This window comes from Chaetomium tenue (assembly GCF_020726465.1).
Source record: "Chaetomium tenue strain MPI-SDFR-AT-0079 chromosome Unknown F5144scaffold_2, whole genome shotgun sequence".
Lineage (NCBI taxonomy): Eukaryota > Fungi > Ascomycota > Sordariomycetes > Sordariales > Chaetomiaceae > Chaetomium > Chaetomium tenue.
In genome coordinates, this window is record NW_027117330.1 from 1,311,083 (window position 1) to 1,330,692 (window position 19,610).

The 19,610-nt window shown below is 56.3% G+C and overlaps 6 protein-coding genes across 6 annotated transcripts; 4 read left to right on the plus strand and 2 right to left on the minus strand.

Annotated features, from left to right (window-relative positions):
• Positions 1-2,144: 2,144 nt before the first annotated feature.
• On the plus strand, positions 2,145-3,650 carry F5144DRAFT_99395 (uncharacterized protein). Its single transcript, XM_066793622.1, has one exon. The coding sequence runs from the start codon at positions 2,580-2,582 to the stop codon at positions 3,330-3,332; it is 753 nt and encodes a 250-aa protein (XP_066646100.1). The 5' UTR covers positions 2,145-2,579; the 3' UTR covers positions 3,333-3,650.
• Positions 3,651-5,868: 2,218 nt separating this feature from the next.
• On the plus strand, positions 5,869-8,833 carry F5144DRAFT_98887 (BCS1 N terminal-domain-containing protein). The gene is made up of 5 exons (XM_066793619.1): positions 5,869-6,158; positions 6,315-6,456; positions 6,516-6,630; positions 6,700-6,713; positions 6,793-8,833. Exons 1-5 carry the CDS (start codon positions 6,062-6,064, stop codon positions 8,729-8,731), a joined length of 2,307 nt encoding a protein of 768 aa, XP_066646101.1. The 5' UTR covers positions 5,869-6,061; the 3' UTR covers positions 8,732-8,833.
• Positions 8,834-10,398: 1,565 nt separating this feature from the next.
• On the plus strand, positions 10,399-12,126 carry F5144DRAFT_599237 (hydroxymethylglutaryl-coenzyme A synthase C terminal-domain-containing protein; the record flags this gene model as incomplete). Its single annotated transcript, XM_066790995.1, has 4 exons — positions 10,399-10,458; positions 10,552-10,654; positions 10,845-11,932; positions 11,989-12,126. The coding sequence occupies 4 exons, from the start codon at positions 10,399-10,401 to the stop codon at positions 12,124-12,126; spliced, it is 1,389 nt and encodes a 462-aa protein (XP_066646102.1).
• Positions 12,127-13,202: 1,076 nt separating this feature from the next.
• On the plus strand, positions 13,203-16,363 carry F5144DRAFT_98846 (uncharacterized protein). Its single transcript, XM_066793618.1, has 4 exons — positions 13,203-13,604; positions 13,656-14,089; positions 14,146-15,535; positions 15,587-16,363. Exons 1-4 carry the CDS (start codon positions 13,512-13,514, stop codon positions 16,208-16,210), a joined length of 2,541 nt encoding a protein of 846 aa, XP_066646103.1. The 5' UTR covers positions 13,203-13,511; the 3' UTR covers positions 16,211-16,363.
• Positions 16,133-17,388, minus strand: F5144DRAFT_99187 (ESCRT-II complex subunit). The gene is made up of 2 exons (XM_066793621.1): positions 16,633-17,388; positions 16,133-16,501 (listed from the first exon to the last, which is right to left on the minus strand). Exons 1-2 carry the CDS (start codon positions 17,270-17,272, stop codon positions 16,389-16,391), a joined length of 753 nt encoding a protein of 250 aa, XP_066646104.1. The 5' UTR covers positions 17,273-17,388; the 3' UTR covers positions 16,133-16,388.
• A 39-nt stretch (positions 17,389-17,427) lies between these two features.
• Positions 17,428-19,314, minus strand: F5144DRAFT_560812 (uncharacterized protein). Its single transcript, XM_066788223.1, has 3 exons — positions 18,514-19,314; positions 17,825-18,455; positions 17,428-17,750 (listed from the first exon to the last, which is right to left on the minus strand). The coding sequence occupies exons 1-3, from the start codon at positions 18,870-18,872 to the stop codon at positions 17,544-17,546; spliced, it is 1,197 nt and encodes a 398-aa protein (XP_066646105.1). The 5' UTR covers positions 18,873-19,314; the 3' UTR covers positions 17,428-17,543.
• Between the last annotated feature and the right edge of the window lie 296 nt (positions 19,315-19,610).

The window sequence follows — 19,610 nt, forward strand, 5'->3', positions numbered from 1 at the left end:
TGAGGTGACGCCAAGTTGCTGCTTATCCCTCCCGGACGGACTCTTTTAGACTCGCCGAACCTTGAATTGGCCGCTGGGGAACAAAAGATGCAGGCGGCCCCGCACGCCATCGCCCGATCTCCTGATGGCCTTTGTTGAGGTCAATCTGACTCGCGAGCACGTTTTTCGTCCGGCATTGCAGCATAGAGCTAGTCAGCATGGCTTCGGCAAGCATCTGCAATCTATGGCCCGCAGCCAGCCAATCTCTCTCGTGCCTGGGATTTGCCGGTGATTGAGCCGATGGCTACATTTAGATGGTGGAAGGTGGGAATATAAGGGTGCAGCCGGGCGGCTACATGGATGGCTCCGTGGTATGAAGGAAAGGCGTGACCTTGCCGACAGAGTGTGTGTGCTGGGAGCCGAAAATTCTGTTCGAGAGACTGAGGCCGATTGATCCAAGCAAGCTCTCAATGAGGAGCACTGCCCATGCATCAATTCACTGTGTAAAAGTTAGCCCTGATACGGAGTAACTACACGACGACGAACTACACTAGCGTCGCAGATATTTAGCGTCGAAGCGAGCTACAGCCGATCGACCGAGATGAAATCCTGGGGTGCGTGTATCTGCGTCATTTTCTTGGGTCATTCTTCTGAAGCGGGAATATTCGAGATGAGTGTTAGAGTTGAAAAAAAAAATAACCCTAACATCTCTCGGTAGTTCCATACCACCAATTCGTTCGCGATCTAAATGGAAAGCAGGAGCATTGTGTTCCAGGCCTGCCTTGCCTGCCATGGAAGAGATGGATTCGGACATTTTGTGGGGTAACGGCATTTACCGTCCCGCTAGCCTGAGCGCCAAATCTAACCCAAATCGCGCTGTGCAAGCAAGAGGATCCCGCTCGGTAGTTGGTCAGTGGACTCTTGTTCATTCAAGCTTGACCACTCTCTTCTTTATCGGATGTCTCTTGAATAAGAGCAGTGTTGAGCAGCAAAGTCGCATATATTCTATCAGTGTAAATATTATACGAAACTTGCGATTGTGAGGCTCGCGTTGCAAAACGCAGCAGACAGAACACCCACAACGAACACCGACCGAGGTGTCAACGATTCTACCACTGCCCATTCGACAAAGCATCAACTGCGGGTAGTGCCCCATGGTCTAGGTTGGCCCGAAGTCCACGGCGCTGGACACTGGAGTGGCTTTTGAGGGGCAGGAAGTTTGCCGATTGATACCATCGCAATTAACAAGAACAGTGACCAAACCTCGAACCATGACCTTCGAACACGCTTTCGATCGCCTGCCAATCTCGAGTCTCCCACGCTTCTTCAGTCACACAGCAGTCGCCCGAGGGCGCGTAAAAAATGGAGACCAACCATGCTCGGTGGCCTCGCCGTCGCCCACCCTCCCGAGCCGAAAAAGTGTGCCATCCAGGCTTTAATTGGCAAATCGTTTCGTTTTCGCAGCCTCACTCCAGCCCGTCACCACCATCCCAAAAGCTTTCACCTCTCCAAAACCTATCAAGGCGACAACATGGTTTGCCCGGTTCGACTTTCCGCGAGGCTACCTGCAAGTGCAGCAAGGCATCCAAATGGATTTGCCCCGCGTCTTCTCGACGCATACTCTGGTGCCCTGTAGCCTGACCCCGCGCAGTGTGACCTGAGGAACGGAACCATACAGCCCCGCTTCCAACCTCCCAGCGTTGATGCCATGAGCTTTGGCATATCTTCATGGAGACAGACCTTCGCACACATGAAGTCCGTGTCCCTGTGCATCCGAGTACATCCAGATTTCCCTTCCAAAAGCGGATGGGTAAGTGATGGTCGCAGCACGGGTACCCGCGTCTTGACCGCCAAGCTGTGATGCAGATGGGAACTGGCTGCAGACCTCCGGCCTCTCAGAGACTTTGTCCTCCGAAGCAGGGCGTGTGGCTGATGCAGGAGATAGGGCCTGCTGAAAGATGGATCACCAATCGATCATTGCCCGGCTTCTGTGCCAAAAGCACCTTCCGATGTCGATGGCGAGGCTCCGCCGCCGCGGGACGAATCAATGGAGCTGGATCTACTCATTACCAACCAGATTTCAATGCTGCAATGCTCGCAACTCGTGCAACTAAAGTTGGACTGCTGTTTGTTCTCTCTACTTTGGGACCTTGACTCTGCTGTGTGAAACCAGCACCTCGGCGCTACAAACTAGGTGCGTCGAGCTAAGTATGGATACCATGCAGCTTGGACGCGCCCGCTGTGCCCGGCTCAAGCGGGCATGCGGCGCCTGCTTTTATCACACTAACAAGGTGAACACCCCGAGCGCGCTTCCGTTTGTATTGTCTATATTTCAAGGCGACGCCCGGCTTGGTTTTGTCGATCTTCTCTTCCTTTTCTTTGTTTCCAAACTCACACGAGAACACTGGTCTCATCCCACGCCCTATACTTTTGCCCTACACGTTTGCCCTGCCTCAATTGGTTGTAAGATAGTCTTGCCCTGGCGCGGGACCATCATCTTGCCCCATCTTCGATAACACAGCAAGGCTGTTTGTTATCCCCACTGGGGGACCACACAGCACCGCACAGCCATACCCATCGAGAGCCCATTTACCTACATCATGTCAGGCCGCTCTAGCGGCTCGGGTCCGAGCTCGCGGGCCTCTGGCGATTATAAAGAGATCCGCCTTCCCAACAGCCGGTCAGTCAAAGCCCTGATATATTTCTGTGGCCGCGACCCCCGGAAAGCGAAGAGCGTTCGCCGCTACTACGATGATGATTTCGATGCCCGGAGCACCGGCTCCGGCGGCTCCGGCAGCTCCATGTTCTCGTGGTCCAGCGCAGCGAGCCAGGTTTACCTAATCGAAACTACCGCTCCTTACTGGTACATGGAGGAGCCAACTTCGGTGTCATATTCGTCTCCCCCCAGGAAACAAAAGTCTTCGAAGAAAGGCAGAACCTCTCGCGCTTCCCAGCGCAATGCTCCTCCTCCCACCGGTACCTGGGGGAGGAATGCCAGGGTCGATGATGAAGACGATGACGATGACGACTACGACGACAGCAGCAGCGACGGTAGCGCTGACGACTACGGCGGCCAGAACCCCGGCCCGTACCCGCATCCCCCAATGCATCCCGGTATGCATCCCGGCATGCAGCCCGGCATGCCGCCTCAGCAGGGACCTCCACCGAGTGCCTTCCAGCCCATGTATGGTTACCCGCAACAAGCTACTCCGCATCCGATGCCCCCGGCCGGCTTTCCTATGCCCCCTCCACCACACCCGACACCTGGCGGGATGCCACCACCACCACCACCACCCCCTGGAGGCCACTTCGTACCCGGCCGCGGCGGCGTCCAGGTATTTGTGGACGGTTGATCATTGATTTCGGAGCTCGGACACTTCGGGCCATATTTGTTGCACGGTTCATTAAAGGCGTTTCTTTGGTGTTTTCCCATACGGCGTTTCAGGCCGGGCTTCGGGCAGGCGAGGTTCCTGTGTAACATCATCCATCCATTATCGGCAGAGTATCCGGCAAACAGAACGGATAGTTCTTGTTGGGTCGGATATCGCCTTCATCGGTGCCCCAATTTGGCCCTGTCCTTCTTCGGCAGAAGATTGATCTACCATAATGAGATATGACTTCTCTTTGGCTGTACTCAGGCTTGGCTCACACCTGATGATTCAGAGTCCCTACCGAGTCGTTCTGGGAGTCCTTGCACCTGTCCCTCGACCGGGTATAACTCATAGACTCCGCGGGAGACAGTGTGTCCCACTGCGTCGCTGCCACCACAACCACAACAGCGAAACAGCCGGCACCCGACGTTGCATGTGTCTCGTTGTGTAAGTAACCCTAACCCCCAAGGAATCCACATCCGTGCCGCACCCCAGGTCGTAACGGCGCGAACACAGCGCTTCACATCGCGTGATAGTTGACGCTGTGACGGTGAGTCACGGCATAGGCGCGTATTGGCGCCCTCATTTTTAGGCTTGTAGGCTTCGAGCCGACGCAGGTATGAACGTCCCGTTGCAACCGGATGTGTCGTATGCACACCTCCGTGCCATTGGCACGAAGCTGAGGGAGCCCTCCTTGGCCAACGGAAACTCGATTACTCGATTCCTCGACTCGCCGCTCGTGTGCCCGCGCGCCCTCCGTGGTGGGGCGCTCGGTCGGTCAACGCGGGGTAGGCCACGATCGGTCCTGGCCTTGGGCTGCGCCACGGTGAAGCATGCCTCGTCCTACTTTGATGACCGCATTTCGTCTGAGGCGCTGCGCGGGACGGCACAGAACCCTCTTTTCGGGATGAGGCAGCCGCTTCGGCGGCCGGTCCTAGCAACTCACTCACCCCCAGATCTGAGGTTCCTGTGGTTCGCAAAGTTATTCCCGGGACGAGGCTCTGAAGAGGTTACCCCACTAATTACCAATCGGATCGCCCAGTGGCCAAAGATGCTTCGGAAACTCACACAAGGCTCAAGAAGAGGATCAATAAAAGTCTGATCGAAGAGAACTTTGCAAGTACGGTACTTTAGAAGAAAACGGAGAGGAAAAGGAAGGAACAGGCTTCGGTCCTTGCCTCCAAAATGTGGGGTGCTCCATGTTACCTACTTGGTCCAATTCAACGATTTAGGTCCGTGACACAAATCCATGTTAAGATGGGAAGCACAAAACTCGAGTTCCAAGTTCGGGGGAGGCAAAGGATCCCAGATCCTTAGGTAACTAATCGTCTCTATCCGGTGTCGTTAAACTCTGAGAGAAGGATTTAAGTCACTGTAATCTGGAATCGACGCCAGCCCCGGCAGGGGTGCCAGTTACTTTTCCCTATAGGGCTGGCTGTAAGGTCGACCCCACGTGCCCCATTCAGGCCGCTTGCCCCGCCGCCATGCTGGTTGACTTGCCTACCAAAGACGCCTCACCGCTTCGGACAACGTCCAATCTTAATGTCTCTTCTCAAGAAAAGGCTTCCCACTCCTGTGGCGCATCTCGACGGGCATCATGCAGATGCAGCTTGATCACCTTGATTGGGCCACCTACATCTCCGTTTGATGCACCTCACTCAGCGGCGTCAGCGCATCTCTTGGCCTGATCAAACCCGATTGAACCTGAGGAAATCCCAGGCCCACCCACCTACAACCCAGGTCTTCCATATACGATGGTGCCTGGCAACCTAGAAACCTAACACCCGACAGTTTATGTTCTGCCACAAACTCGATCGACTGGCTAAGGACAGTACCCGCGCGAGTCCCACCGTGCGCAGTCTTACGCCGAAGCCAGTCATTTCAAATGCTAGGTAGCTCGGCGAGCACTAAACGGGCATGACTCCGTCCTCAGAAGATCTCCATTGTGGGGTTCCGTTTCTTGGTGACCAGGCGGCGGCCGGCGCATCATCCGCCACCACTTCCATCTTTGTGGGGGAGGCTGAGGGTGACTGGCTGCCCACGTCACCGTCCTCCTTGTGGTCCTCATCCTCCTGCGGGAGCCTGCGATTACAAGCATGTGGACATTGTGGCTCAGGGCACCACATCGGAGGGAACCGTTTTCTCGGGGTGACCGCCGAGATTTTGGCAGCACGGGCGACGCCGCCCGGAGTCCCACGGAGGGTTTGGGGGCCATTGCACCGGAATTCACTCATGCAATGCCGAAATGCATTGTCGATGGGCGGCTGTGTGCGTATGTATGTACCTCCATCCCAACAGCCAACCAAACAACCCCTGCCTAGGTAGCCAAATGCATATGAAATGGGATGGGCTGGGTTGCCTCACAGAACCTTGCTCAAAAGAGGGCCATAATCGCCATGCTTCTGCCTTCAGTTGTGGAGATAAATAAGCGTGACTGAGGAGCAAACGAAGTAGCCAACCACGGTTCTAGATCAACCCCAGACCTGCCTTGCAGCCCACGCAGCGAGAATCCTCCACGCAAGCACCTACCCACCATCGACCAGGGCTCGAGCCTCAGTACAAATAAGAGAACAGCCTTCCCCGGCTTACGGGCACCTACCTTCAAACTGTATTCTTCAGAGTTTTTAGATCCCTTCCCTGTCAGCCCTTTCGCCGTATTCCCAACAGGTTATCATTCCTATTCTATTACCCGGCTCCTCGAATCACTTGCCATGGACGCTGTCCCACCCACCCCCGATGGGGGCGAGGGACTTACAACGGGTGTCCCTCAAAGTTACCTTTTGGACCTTTTCTTCCCGGGATTTTCTGGTATGTCTTCTTTTTGAGTTTTTCACAACCCCATCGGTACTGCCCATGCTTGACTCATGATCCATGTTTGCGAGTGCCCCTCCTTTTTGGCAAGAGACAAAAACACAAGCACAAACACAAGCCAGTTGGAGAAATATAATTGACACGAATTTATAGTTTTCTCCAGCGCGATCAACAAATACCTTCATATTGATCTCAACCTGTACATCCCGCTGGTTCTCCTTTTCGGAGGGCTTACCTTCGCATGGCGTTACTTTAGCGAGTACTTTTCAGACCTGGCCGAATCCCATCTGATGTCGTATGTTGAACCCTGAACCATGCCCCTTTCGCGGAGCCCGGCTGACCATGTTTGTGAAGACGGTGTGATGTCCGCGTCGATGATGAGATCTTCAACTACTTAATGGCCTGGGTGTCCAACCAGCGCTTCGCTCAGGGCGCGAGGAGATTTGTTGTCAACACAAACCTCAATAGTGTGAGTGCCCACCCTAGCTGTTTACCCCAAGCCGTTGAAGAAGGACATGGTGGCTAACATACTTGATAGCGGTCTTGGTATCTGTATGTGATTACTCCGAGTGGCAATGCCCAACAACTTTCCAGCTGTTTAGACGAATGGGCTAACTAACCTTGCCAGCAGATGGCGGAGTTTTGACGACGACGAGGAGGGCGAGGAGGGCGAAGAAGGCGGCTCAGTGGGGCAGAAGAAGAAGGCCCTCGCCTACACGCCCACTTTCGGCAGCCACTGGTTCATCTACAAGGGCCACATTCTGTCTTTCCGCCGAGTCCAGAACCAGCAACAGTCCGCGTACATGACGGCCAGCGAGCGAGAGGAGATCTCCATCTCGTGCTTCGGCCGGAACCCGGCCATTCTCAAGGAGCTCCTACACGAGGCACGGGATGCGTTCCTTAAGAAGGACGAAGCCAAGACTGCCATCTACCGGGGCACTTCGAAGGCCGGGAGTTCGGAGCCGCAGTGGCAGCGCTGCATGTCGCGGACATCGCGCCCCTTCTCCACCGTCATCTTGAACGATCAGCTGAAGCAGGACCTCATCGACGACGTGACCGACTACCTCAACCCGACGACCCGGCGCTGGTACGCCAACCGCGGCATCCCCTACCGCAGGGGCTACCTGCTCTACGGACCCCCCGGCACCGGCAAGTCCTCGCTCAGTCTGGCCCTGGCCGGTTTCTTCAAGATGCGCATCTACATCGTCAGCCTCAGCTCGGTCACCGCCAACGAGGAGAACCTCGCCACGCTCTTCGCCGAACTGCCACGCCGCTGCGTCGTGCTCCTGGAAGACATCGACACAGCCGGCCTCACGCACACGCGCGAGGACGGGACCCAAGCCCCGGCGGCCGGCACCGCCAACGCCGACAGCGACGACACACCCACGACCACCACGCGGCCCGCGCAGCCCGGATCCCCGACGACGCCCACCCCGCCCGTGACGGGCCGGCTCTCGCTCTCGGGCCTGCTCAACATCCTCGACGGCGTGGCCTCGCAAGAGGGCCGGGTGCTGATCATGACGACCAACCACATCGAGAAGCTGGACAAGGCGCTGATCCGCCCGGGGCGCGTCGACATGATCGTCAAGTTCGACCGGGCCGACGCCTCCATGACCTCGCAGATCTTCAAGGCCATCTACGCGCCGCTCGAGGGCGACGACGCGCCCACCCCCGGCAGCCGGGAAGCAGCAGGCACCGCAGCCGCTGATGCTGGGGTGGGGACCTCGCGGGCGCTGTTCCAGCTCGAGCGCAGCATCAAGGCGGCGGTGCCGCGGCTGACGCCGGAGGAGGAGCGGAAGCGGGAGGCGGCGGCGGCGGAGGCCGCGCGCAAGAAGGCCGAGACGATTGCGCGGGTCGAGGTGCTGGCGGGGGAGTTCGCGGCCAAGATCCCCGCGCACGAGTTCTCGCCGGCTGAGATCCAGGGGTTCTTGCTTAAGAATAAGAGGCACCCGGAGAAGGCGGTGGCGGGCGCTGAGGAGTGGGTGGTGGCGACGCGGAAGGAGAAGAAGGAGAAGGAGCTGAAGGAGGCTGAGGAGAAGCGCGAGGCGGAGAAGAAGGCTAAGGAGGAGGAGGAGAAGAAGAAGAAGGAGGAGGAGGAGGAGAAAGAGAAGGAGAAGAAGGAGAAGAAGAAGGAGAAGAAGGGGGGGAAGAAGAAGCGGTCTTCGAAGAAGTCGAAGAAGAGCAAGAGCAAGGACGCCGGGAGCGGAGAGGAGGAGGGGTCCGCTTCTGATGAGCCGTCGTCGTCTGAGGCCGAGTCCGAGTCCTCCGAATCTGAGCGCGAAGAGAAGAAGTCGTCGAAGAAGAAGCGCAAGTCTGCCCCCACCAATCCTTCCGCTTCTCCGGCTGCTGCTCCGGCTGCTACCGCCGACGTTGCCGCCGCCCCTGTCCAGCTGGAAGAGAAGGACGCGTCCGCAACCAAGGTGGAGCCTGTCGTCGTCGTCCCGACCATCACCGTCGACACGGTCAAGGCCAAGGAGGCTGCCGAGCTGCCGTTACGGACCCCGGGCGCTGATTCAGGGTATGGGACGCCGTCAGAAGCGGCTGCCGATCGGGTGGTCGAGGCGCACTGAGGCTTCCCAGACCCCTGATTATCGGATCATGGGTACGTAATCTGGATGGCGTCAGCGATTTGGGGAGGATGTTACCTACTGTTTTAGGGTTGCGCTTGGCGGGTTGCATAGAGCGGAGTTCTGGGGTTTGGAGATGGTTTTGATGTTTTGGTTTTCTTTGCACAAGCGGAATTTTAGATACCTAGTTACCTCACTCAAACTGTATGCGAGATTTTGATGGCAACGAGGCTAGACCCGGGAACCAGATGCTGCAGCGATTTAATCGAGACTGCTTAGCGAGTTACCTGGTTGCGGTTATCAGAATGCCGAGGCACACCCACCATGGACATCAAAATCCAAAGTTACCTACATGTCATCCATCCTGCATAGTTTTGCTCTCCTGCTGGTCTGCGTGTCTGAATGCCCTCATGGAAATGTCGTTGTGGTACCTGAGAATCTAGACCGGCGATCATTGGCGGCCGCTGACGAAGCGGGATTGGGAACCTTGTTCTCTCTCAAAATCGGAGGACGGTTCAAGATTGTCACGTTACTCAGCCACATCGACGCCGCGACACCACCTGGGGCATCTTGATGGTGGAGGGGAATAACTGACGGCTCGAGCGACGGAGACCGGTTCCTGCAGCGGTGAGACCCACTGTGGCCCGCTATGTCCCGCTGACGAATGGCGCGTTGGGACGTCAGTGGGGCTTTTTTGCACCAGATCGGGTTGCTGATGGGGCCCAAAAAGGTTGTCTCTCCTTGCCACTACTCCATGGATTATCCCCTTTTCGAAAGTCACTTTTAGGTTGTACTGTGTGCTGTGAGACTGTGGAGGAAAAACCGAACTGAGGACGGAAGCATGTGATGTTGCGGCCCATGAGGAACTTTTTGGAAAATTTTGGGGCAATGGATGGGGATCGGAGATCAAGTTCGGACAGAAACACCACGAGTAACGAAATCGCGAATACTCGTCCGACAGCGGGCTGCTGCGTTGCTTGCAGAGGTATCCATGTTCTTCCAATCTAGCCTAAAACAACCACGAGAGAGAGATTAGATCTGCCAGGGTTCATTGCTCCGGCACAGAGCCCACAGCGGAGCCAAACCACTCGAGGGGAGCGACGTGGGCACAGGCAACGTGCAGAGAGCTGTTGTCCGTGACATTCTCGACCTGCTTGACCTTGCGTCTTTTCTTCTGGCCCCCGGCAAGCCCACGTAAGATTCGGGCTAGTAACTATTGTCTGATCGGCTCAACTTATTGTTCCCCCATTAATATTTGAACTCCGGCTCTTGCCACTCCCACACCCCAACTGCCCACGTCCCGTCTGCAATCTTTCATCAAACACCTCCCGCCTCCACACTTTCAACAAAGACAGACACGTCCACACCAAACCATCCTGCTGACAGCAAAGATACCCAACTTAGGTACGAACGCCCCCCTGCTGCCACCTCACCTCCCAGGCCATCACCATATGCCCAACAACGTGCATGTTGGGAAAACTGGGGCCTATCCACAACGATGGCGAAACAGGCGGTGAATGGCTGTTGAAATAGCATGGGATCTTGCGCTAACTTTATCTACCCCTCCAAAAGCGAGAGAGCCCTCCACTCCCATTTCCTCCCGACCGACTCTTCTCTCGACACCATTCTACCGTTAATCCTCACTTGAAAAACCCAATCGTACGCCCGACATGGCTTCTCGTCCCCAGAACATCGGCATCAAAGCCATCGAGATCTACGTTCCTAGTCAGGTACGTGTTTGCACGAGCAGCGCCTGACGCGCGGGGCCCCTTGTTAGTTATAACCCTTGGCGCCGACATCGCTAACAATTGTGAACCGCGTAGTATGTCGAGCAATCCGAGCTTGAGAAGTTCGATGGCGTCGGCGCCGGAAAGTACACGATCGGCCTTGGGCAGACAAAGATGAGCTTTTGCGACGATCGGGAAGGTCAGTAATTTTCTTGTTTTCCTCGGATCTTTGGTGGTGTTTGAGGTTGTGTTTTTTTGACCCCTAGGAGCTGCACTCCCCCACCACCAATCCTGCCTGCCCTGGCAGTAGGCGGTTGGCGGGGCCACCACAACCAGTCGTGTGCTCCCGGTCATGTGCTAATTTGACGCGGGTTACCCCGCCATCCTAGACATCTACTCGATGAGCTTGACCGTTCTGTCCAAGCTGCTCAAGAACTACAATGTCGACAGCAATTCGATCGGCCGCCTCGAGGTCGGCACCGAGACCATCCTCGATAAGTCGAAGTCGGTCAAGTCCGTGCTGATGCAGCTTCTTGGCGACAACACCAACGTTGAAGGAGTGGACACCGTCAACGCCTGCTACGGCGGCACGAACGCCGTTTTCAACACCATCAACTGGATCGAGTCCTCAGCTTGGGATGGCCGTGATGGCGTCGTAGTTACCGGTGACATTGCGCTGTACGCCAAGGGTAATGCTCGGCCCACCGGTGGTGTTGGTGCCGTTGCCCTCCTCATCGGTCCCGATGCGCCCCTCGCCTTCGAGCCTGGTCTCCGCGGCAGCTACATGCAGCACGCCTACGACTTCTACAAGCCCGACCTGACGAGCGAGTACCCCTACGTCGACGGTCACTTCTCGATCAACTGCTACTCCAAGGCCCTTGACGGTGCCTACCGTGCCTACTGCAAGCGCGAGGCGCAAGCTGTCAACGGCACCAATGGCACCAACGGCCATACCAACGGCGCTGCCGAGCCCGCTGTTCCCAAGACTTCTCTGGACCGCTTTGACTACCTGGCCTTCCACTCGCCCACCTGCAAGCTCGTGGCCAAGTCGTACGCCCGCCTCCTGTACCACGACTACCTCGCCGACCCCGAGAACAAGGCGTTCGCTGAGGTCACGCCCGACATCCGTGACATGGACTACGAGAAGTCCCTGACCGATAAGGTGGTCGAGAAGACCTTCATGGGTCTCACCAAGAAGCGCTTCCAGGAGCGCGTCAACCCCGGCATCCAGGTCGCTACCAACTGCGGCAACATGTACTGCGCCAGCGTCTGGGGCGGTCTGGCCAGCTTGGTCTCGCACGTTGACGACGCCGCCCTCCAGGGCAAGAGGATAGCGCTGTTCAGCTATGGCTCCGGTCTGGCCGCCAGCTTCTTCTCTCTCCGCGTCAAGGGAAGCGTCGAGGCTATCGCCAAGGTTCTCGACATCCCCAACAAGCTGGCCGCTCGCCGGCAAGTCCCCCCGGAGACCTACGACGCTGTAAGTTGGACAAGCCCCCAAAAGTGTTGAGCCATTTGCTAATGAAACCCCCCTAGATGTGCGACCTCCGCAAGAAGGCCCACCTCCAGAAGGATTACACTCCCCAGGGCGATGTCTCTACCATCGCCCCCGGCACCTACTATCTCACCAAGGTCGATGACATGTTCAAGCGGACCTATGAGATCAAGGCGTAAATAAATGCCGTGGCTTACATAGACGACGTCATGACAGACATACGATCGGATCTGGCCTGGCCGTCTTCCCGTCATTCTTGGGTTCTAAGGGTAATAGATCCGGCATGCGCGCATTTTCGGCACTGCAAAACGGCGACGGCGCAACGAGATACATGTGGTGGAATTGTATGGCATTTGCCTTGCTTGGTGGCACGTTGTGCAATTTAGAGGTGCACGGGGGGGGGCATGTCCTTCGGTTAGAGGATGGAGATACCGTTTTCTACTTTTTATAATGATTTGCTTGCGGTCTGCGTCCAGCTACCGGTATTCATCTAGCGTTGATGTACATAGGTGCTTGGATGCGGCCACGTGGGATTGCTCAACAGCGGTATTCCAGGCTGAGGCTTGCTACTTGGCATAGAGTATACAGCATAATTTGTTAGTTTGACCGAGCGAGGCGTACGTATTGTCACGGGGTGGGTGTGCCTCGAACGTTGGATATGCAGGCAGTTAGTTAACTACCGGGTAGCCAATCCGATGCATAGTTACTGGACAAGAATGGCTCTGATCATTTTTCGTTCAAGCTGTCAGTAGCCGAAACGGAGTGCCTGCCCTCTACATACCACCCTTGACTTGGTAAGTCCTGGCTGCCTTCTCGATCCTCGCCGACCCCAATTAATATCGTCTTCAAATGCGCCCCGACTTCGCCCGGACCTCCCTATCGTCCATACGGTGCATCTCCGTTGTCGCCTCCTTCTTATCCGCGCCGCCCCACTCCACTTCGGCAGCTTCTTCCTTACCGCTCACATTTCCTCCCAACCCACTGGCTGATTGCTTTTTCTCTGCCGCTCCTTGAGTCACTGATCAAATTGGCTTCCTGCCGCTTCTGTCTCACAGATGGTGGGGTAGTGAGTCAACCTGCAAGAAGCCGGCAACATCCCATAGAATTCGTCACCATTTTCGGGCCTATGAATGGGTTGACGCAAGCCACAGCCCTGGGAGCTCTAAAGAAGAGATTCCAAGCTAATGATTCGTCAATGGCTTTGTGACTCCTCAAAATGGTGAAATGAGTTTAAGCTCTGAGATTTGCAACCCCCGACCCCACACCCGCGTCCAGGTTAAATGGGCTTGGTCATGTGAGACGCGGCTGCCTCGCGTCAGCCGCATGCCCCCACTGCTTTTTTGAGGCGCGTCTCTTTAGCACAACACTTGCCCGCACCTGCCACGCTGTGTCGTTTGCTGCAGGCTGAAAACCGGGACACCACGCTTCGTCAATGAACTTGCCTTTGAGCCCCTGGTTCCAATTCTTCCCAACTTACGATCGTCTCTCAACCTGAGTGACCTGAAGACCTGCCTCTTAATGCAAACGCGTGTCAGAAGCGCGTTGCACACCCGCTGGTTCTAAAATGGCAGACGGAAACGAACGGCCGGGCTTGCTCGACTCATGCCTAATTGCTTTCGTTCAGAGCAAGTCGTTGTCGAGCACACTGATTTCACAGGTGCGCGTTTGATTCGGCAATTAACCCTCCAGCCGTCGCTAACCCCAACAGCTCTCCCAAATTGTCAGACAACATGGCGCCGAGGTCCTGGAGCCGGACCGGAAGGGCAAAATCCGCATCCCTCAAGCCACCCACATCATCTCCAACACCATCGACTTTGACCAATATGCCGAGTCCCAAGCTATGATGATCCCGACCGTCAGGTCCGACTGGATCAAGGCAACCATCGCCCGTAGCAAGGTCGCCCAGGTCCGCCCGTTCTCGCCCGACCCCAGGATGATCTTTTCCAACGTCGTCCTTACATCTGCGGATATCCCGACCACGGATAAGGAAGCCATTGCCGGCGCGATTATGGCTCTCGGCGGCATGGAATCCAAGGACCTGTCGCGCCAGACCACACATGTGTGTGCCTTGTCGCTGGACCATCCCAAATGTGTCGAGGCCAAGAAAAAGAACCTGAAGTGCAAAATCGTTCTTCCTCACTGGTAAGAGTGTCCAAAAAATATCTCGCTACGCGGAGACCAGAACTGATCTGTACTAGGTTCGACGACTGCTTCCGCCTGGGAAAGCGAATCGACGAGGGCCCCTACCTCCTACCCGACCCCGAGATCTTGCTAAAGGCGCCGGAAGACGCTATTAAAGTCCCCCTGAGCCAGCAGCTGGAGGGCGCTGTATCGGCAGTCCCAACCGGCCCATACGAGACCGAGGGGGCCGAGAAACTGGTTGTCTTCGCACAGAAGAAGGTCATGCTCTCGTGGGACCTACCTATCGGCGACATGCTGCGCAAGACGATCACGGACAAGATCACCAAGGGCGATGGAGAGGTTGTCGATGCGGTCGAAGACTGCGATATATTCGTCTGCCATTACCGAGAGGGCGACCAGTACATTCGCGCATCGCAGCAAGGGAAGGACGTGGGTAACCTGTCATGGCTATATCACCTAATGGTGTACAATGAGTGGACGTCACCCTTTCGACGGCTCCTCCACTACCCGATACCCCGGGGCGGCATGCCCGGGTTTAAGGACATGCGGATCACACTGTCAAATTACGGAGGTGAAGCACGGATATACCTTGAAAACCTCATCACGGCAGCGGGCGCGACGTACACGCGGACGATGAAGGCGGAGAACACGCATCTTATCACAGCAAGGATGCACAGCGAGAAATGCGAGGCGGCTAAGGACTGGAACATTGAGATTGTCAACCACTTCTGGATTGAGGAAAGCTACGCCGCTTGTCAACCCCTGCCCCTTAGCAATCAACGATACCGACATTTCCCACCACGGACAAATCTAGGCGAGGTTATTGGCCAGACATCCTTTGATGAGCCCACGCTGCGGGAAAGGTACTATCCCGGCGGAGAAGAGCACATGGACGACGCAGCCAAAAAGAAGAGGAAGATCAACGAACGCGCCCAGAAGAACGCCCTCAACGTGGGCCTGGACCGGGATTTTAGTGTTATGCAGGACTCGAGCCCAGCGCCGGCGAAATCCGCCAAGAAGGCGCGAGCCACGCCAGCAATGGGGAACTTTGCAACACCCGCAAAGGCACGCCACGTACGGTCCGGCAAGGAGAACGATACCCCGTCTGTCATGTCCAGCGCAAGCCGCAGCGCGAAAGCACAGGCCCTTTCAAAACTGCAAGACCTCGCGCCAGATATCGCATTGTACGAGAAAGAGAAGAAGCGTATGGCAAAGGACGGCCACGGTATCTGGGGCGGCAAGCGTGCGGCAGACCAACTCGACAAGGAGCGGGCGGATAGGAGTTCAAGTCCGGCCAGTGGGGCAGCGGATGAGCTCGAGGATGAGCAAGAAAACAAGCGGCCAGCCAAGCGGGCCAAGGTATCGCTGCCTGAGATCGATATGCGCATCTGCCTCACGGGATACAGGCGGTGGGTGGAAAATAAAACGACCGAGGAAGCCGACAGGGTTTGTGACTCTCCCATTTGCAGTCGATCTTGTTACTAACTACGGTTACAGAGGAAACTCCGCTCCCTTGGTATCCAAATCGTGCAGGAGAACGCGCCGTGCAATTACCTCGCCGCGCCCAGCATGGTTCGGACGATGAAGTTCCTCCGTTGTCTCGCCAAGGGCCCCGATGTGATCAACTCGTCCTTCATCACGGCCTGCATCGAGTCAGGCAAACGTCCCCCTATCAAGGACCACCTGCTAGTCGACAAGGCCAACGAGGCGCGGTTCGGCGTGAGCATCGATAAGGCGGTGAACCGAGCGCGCGCCAACCGCGGCCGGTTGCTGTGGGGTGTGCCCATCTACTGCACGGCCGAAATCCCGAACGGTGTCGACGCGTTCAAGAACATCGCCGAGGCCAACGGGGCTATGTTCAAAGTCTACCGCGCCAGGAGCGGCACCACCATCAAGCCGGCCACGGAAGAAGACGACGGCGATGCGGGGCCCGATCCTGTGTACCTGCTGAGTGGGGCGACGCCGGCTGAGAGGCAGCTGTGGCCGCGGTTCCAGGAGATGGCGCGCAAGGGGAACATGGAGCCGAGGATTGTCATGGCCGACTGGCTGTTGGATGTGGCGATGCGGCAGGAGTTGTCGTTTGATCCGAAGTATTCGATGAGCAACCGGATGTCAGAGTAGGTGTAGGAGATACGGGGTGGTGGTGGGTGTGGTGGTAGCCTGGCGTTGGGTGTGCTTTGCGGGCGTTGTCTTGCTGTTTGTTTGAGTCCCGTTTGACTATGCCGATTGGCATCTAAGGCCGCCAGTATTATCTCGTTGACTCCCGTCGGATAAGCAGATTCCAATGAAGACTGTATTCTCAAAAGAACTTGACTCCCAATGAATCCTCCTGCCCGAAAACCTGTGCCTTGCCCTGCTTCACCAACACATTCAACGCCTTACGCAGCAGCTCTTGGTCCATCCCGTGGAATTCTGTATTGTGTCTTGTCAGCTTGTCCACCATGTTGCACCCACCCCAAAAGGAGAAATGACGTGACAAAAAACACCCAAAGCAAGGGAAAAAACTGAACCAAACCAAAAAAAAGAAGAAAAAAAAAACCTACCACTCCCCCTCGTCCCATCCCCCTCCACCAACTCATACACCGTCAACACACTCCCCCGCTGGCCCGTGCTCTCCACCCACCCCTCCACCAACGCCGCCCACTCCTCCGGCGTGCGCCAGTAGATCCATGCCATGTCGCCACCACCACCACCACCACTGCCGCCCCCTCCCGCTCCGATGCCGGCGCCGGCCCCTTCTACGCTGATGGGCAGACCAAGAGTGGAAGAGGTGGTAGGGGCGGACACGTACTCGGCGCGGCCGTCGCGCCGCAGGAAATCAATCACCTCGCGGATGTCGGCGTGCGAGAGGCCGCGGTCGAGGCGCCGGTTGTAGAAGAGTGCGGTGGTGTCGCGCGTGCCATTGGCGTTGGTGCTGCTGCTGGTGTCAGGGGTTGTGGAGGTGGTTGTGGTGGTGGTTGTGTCGGTGTCGGTGGTGGTGGTGCCGGTGGTGCCGCTGCGGCCGGAGAGGGAGAGCTTGAAGATGCGGTGGTGGTGGCAGTAGGCGAGGACGAGGTTGGCCCATTTGGTGAGCTGGGCGTGGTGGGTGGTGAGGTTGGTTTGGCGGGTGAAGAAGGGGGGGAAGGAGTAGTCGCGGGGGAAGAGGAAGGGTTGGGGTTGGCCTGGTTGAGGGGGGTTGGACATGGTTGGGGGTTTGGGGGTTGGGGAGTTGGGATGTGAGGTGCTGTATGCCCAAGTGAGTTGACGATGGGAAGTGAGTGTGCTACTACTTGCAAGTGAAGTGGGATGATGGAAGTTGGTAGTGGGGTTGAATATGCCAAGCCCTGGCATGTGAATCTGGCGGTCATGGTGATTGTAAATTACGCTACAGAAAATGGCTCTCTCTGTTGCACTCCTCACACTTGAAAGCTCCCATTACCGCCTCTCTCTCCAATTCCACAATCCCTCATCCACCCTACAGCTTCTGGGAATCCAGGTACTGCAACATAACCTCAAAGCCGGCGGAAGCGTTGGTCGCCAGCGTTAGAACATGGCCGGTGTTGGGCTGCAGATAGGAATCAATGTGCGACGCCTTGGGGTACATCTTCTTTGTTTCCTCTTCGAGATACGTCCCCCTGCAGTCGCCGACGCAGACGAAGTTGTCGAACTCTCCGTTGAAGAACTGTGCATGGGCGAAACAGTCAGTCATCAACATCTTCGAAGCCCCAATACCAAAGAACCCCCGTAAAAACTCACCTGAATCGGCCCCTTGAACTCGGGCGCCGGCGACGGGTTCCCTTCGGAAGCGTACTCGCCCACGGTCTCGGGCTGCTTGTTCTTCTCGGCCCAGGTCAGCATCTTGGGCTCGAAAGCGCCCTTCCGGAAAAATAGCTTCTGGAGGCAGCTCTCCGTGTTTAGCACAAAATATCCCGACCCGTACTCCCTAAAGCGCACTGGGTCGTGCTGCCGAGCGAACTCGTGGTCGTAGGTCAGGACGTTGATCTTTCCAAGCTGGTTGTTGATGAGGAATCCCGACAGGAGGGCGCCGTCGGCGAGATCTCCGTACAGCGTGAGCATGCTCGTGATTAGGTACGCGCCGAACGCGTGGCCGACCTGGACAATCTTGGACGGTTTGAAGTCGGCGACGGCGGCTTTGTTACCCGTGCTCGACAGCACTTTAGACGAGCTGATCAACTTGCCGCTGCGGGCAAGCCGCGTCAAGACGGCCAGGAGCTCGACCTCGGTCGGGATTTGCATAATGTCGTAAGCGTTAGGCTTCTCCGACTTGCCTACACCAAGCTTGTCGTAGGTGAGAATTGAGTACCCTTTTTTGACGGCAGCGTCGACGTAGGAGTACTCTTCCGGCTTGATCTCCGCGTCCCAGTAGCTATACCAACAGACGATTAGCACCTCTAACCAATAGCTTGCTTGCATGTACCACTCACCGTTTGTCGAAACCCTGGCCGTGGGTTGCGATCTGCAAAATCTCGGCTTTATCGCCCTTCTTCGATGGAACGCACAGCTGAGCATTGATACTGAAGGTGCGGTTGATGGGCACGGGACCGGAGATCAGTTCGCTAGCAGGTTTGCTCGACCACGTCGTGACATTCACAGTCCAGTCGATGGCGTCAATGTTGCTGTCCACCCGGGGTATCATGGTGTAGTGGTGGTTGGTGGCCACGACCGGGACGGGGACCTGAAGTTGGACGCATTGCTTGAAGTTGGTGTGGGTGGTGGGAGTGGCCGCTGCCAGCGGGGACAAGGCCAAAGCCCCGAGGGAGGCGAGATGAAGAATGCCGCTCATTGTGTTGTTTAATCAACTCTACGTTGTATGCTTCCGTGGCTCGCAGTGCAGTGTGAATGGCGTTGACTGCAGGTCTGAGAGAGCTTGGAGCGGTAACTAGCTGGAGAACGCCCCCATCTTATACTCGATTTCATCTCACAAGCTCCCTCTGTTTTCGCCTTGGATTTTGCCATCACTGTTGAGACTCGTGGTAGACTGGATGTGAAGGAAGTTGAGTGCGTTGAGCGTATTCGCGTCCGAATGCGCGTATCTTGTCGTTTGACCCATGTACCTATTCTCTAAGGCTGCGTATTAAGAAATCAAATAGAGTCTTAGCTTTCGTAGCGTAATCTTTATTCCATTGCTGACATGTCAGCAACCCCGGTTCATCAGTCGTCACCATCACTCAGCAATCATCTTTTATTCATACCTACCTAATTCTTTTATCCATACCTACCTAATTAACCCAGTTGATCATGAATAAATATCATCCTGTCACGAATATGCCAACAGGTGGAACCCCGGGGCGCGGGACGCCCCGAGCCAATCATGTGGAGAACCAATCAGGAAGCGAGAAGACAAACAGGGTGATCAGTGAGCTCAGTTGCCAAGTATGAACTGAGCAGACTAAGCACCCAGGCTGTATCGCCAATCAGGGTCCAAGGAAGACCCAGAAGATCAGACATGTATATAGTCGCTGGCCCTGGAGAGCTCTGGGAGTTCTCCAGTTAGCAATCACAACTACAGTTCGCTACAAGC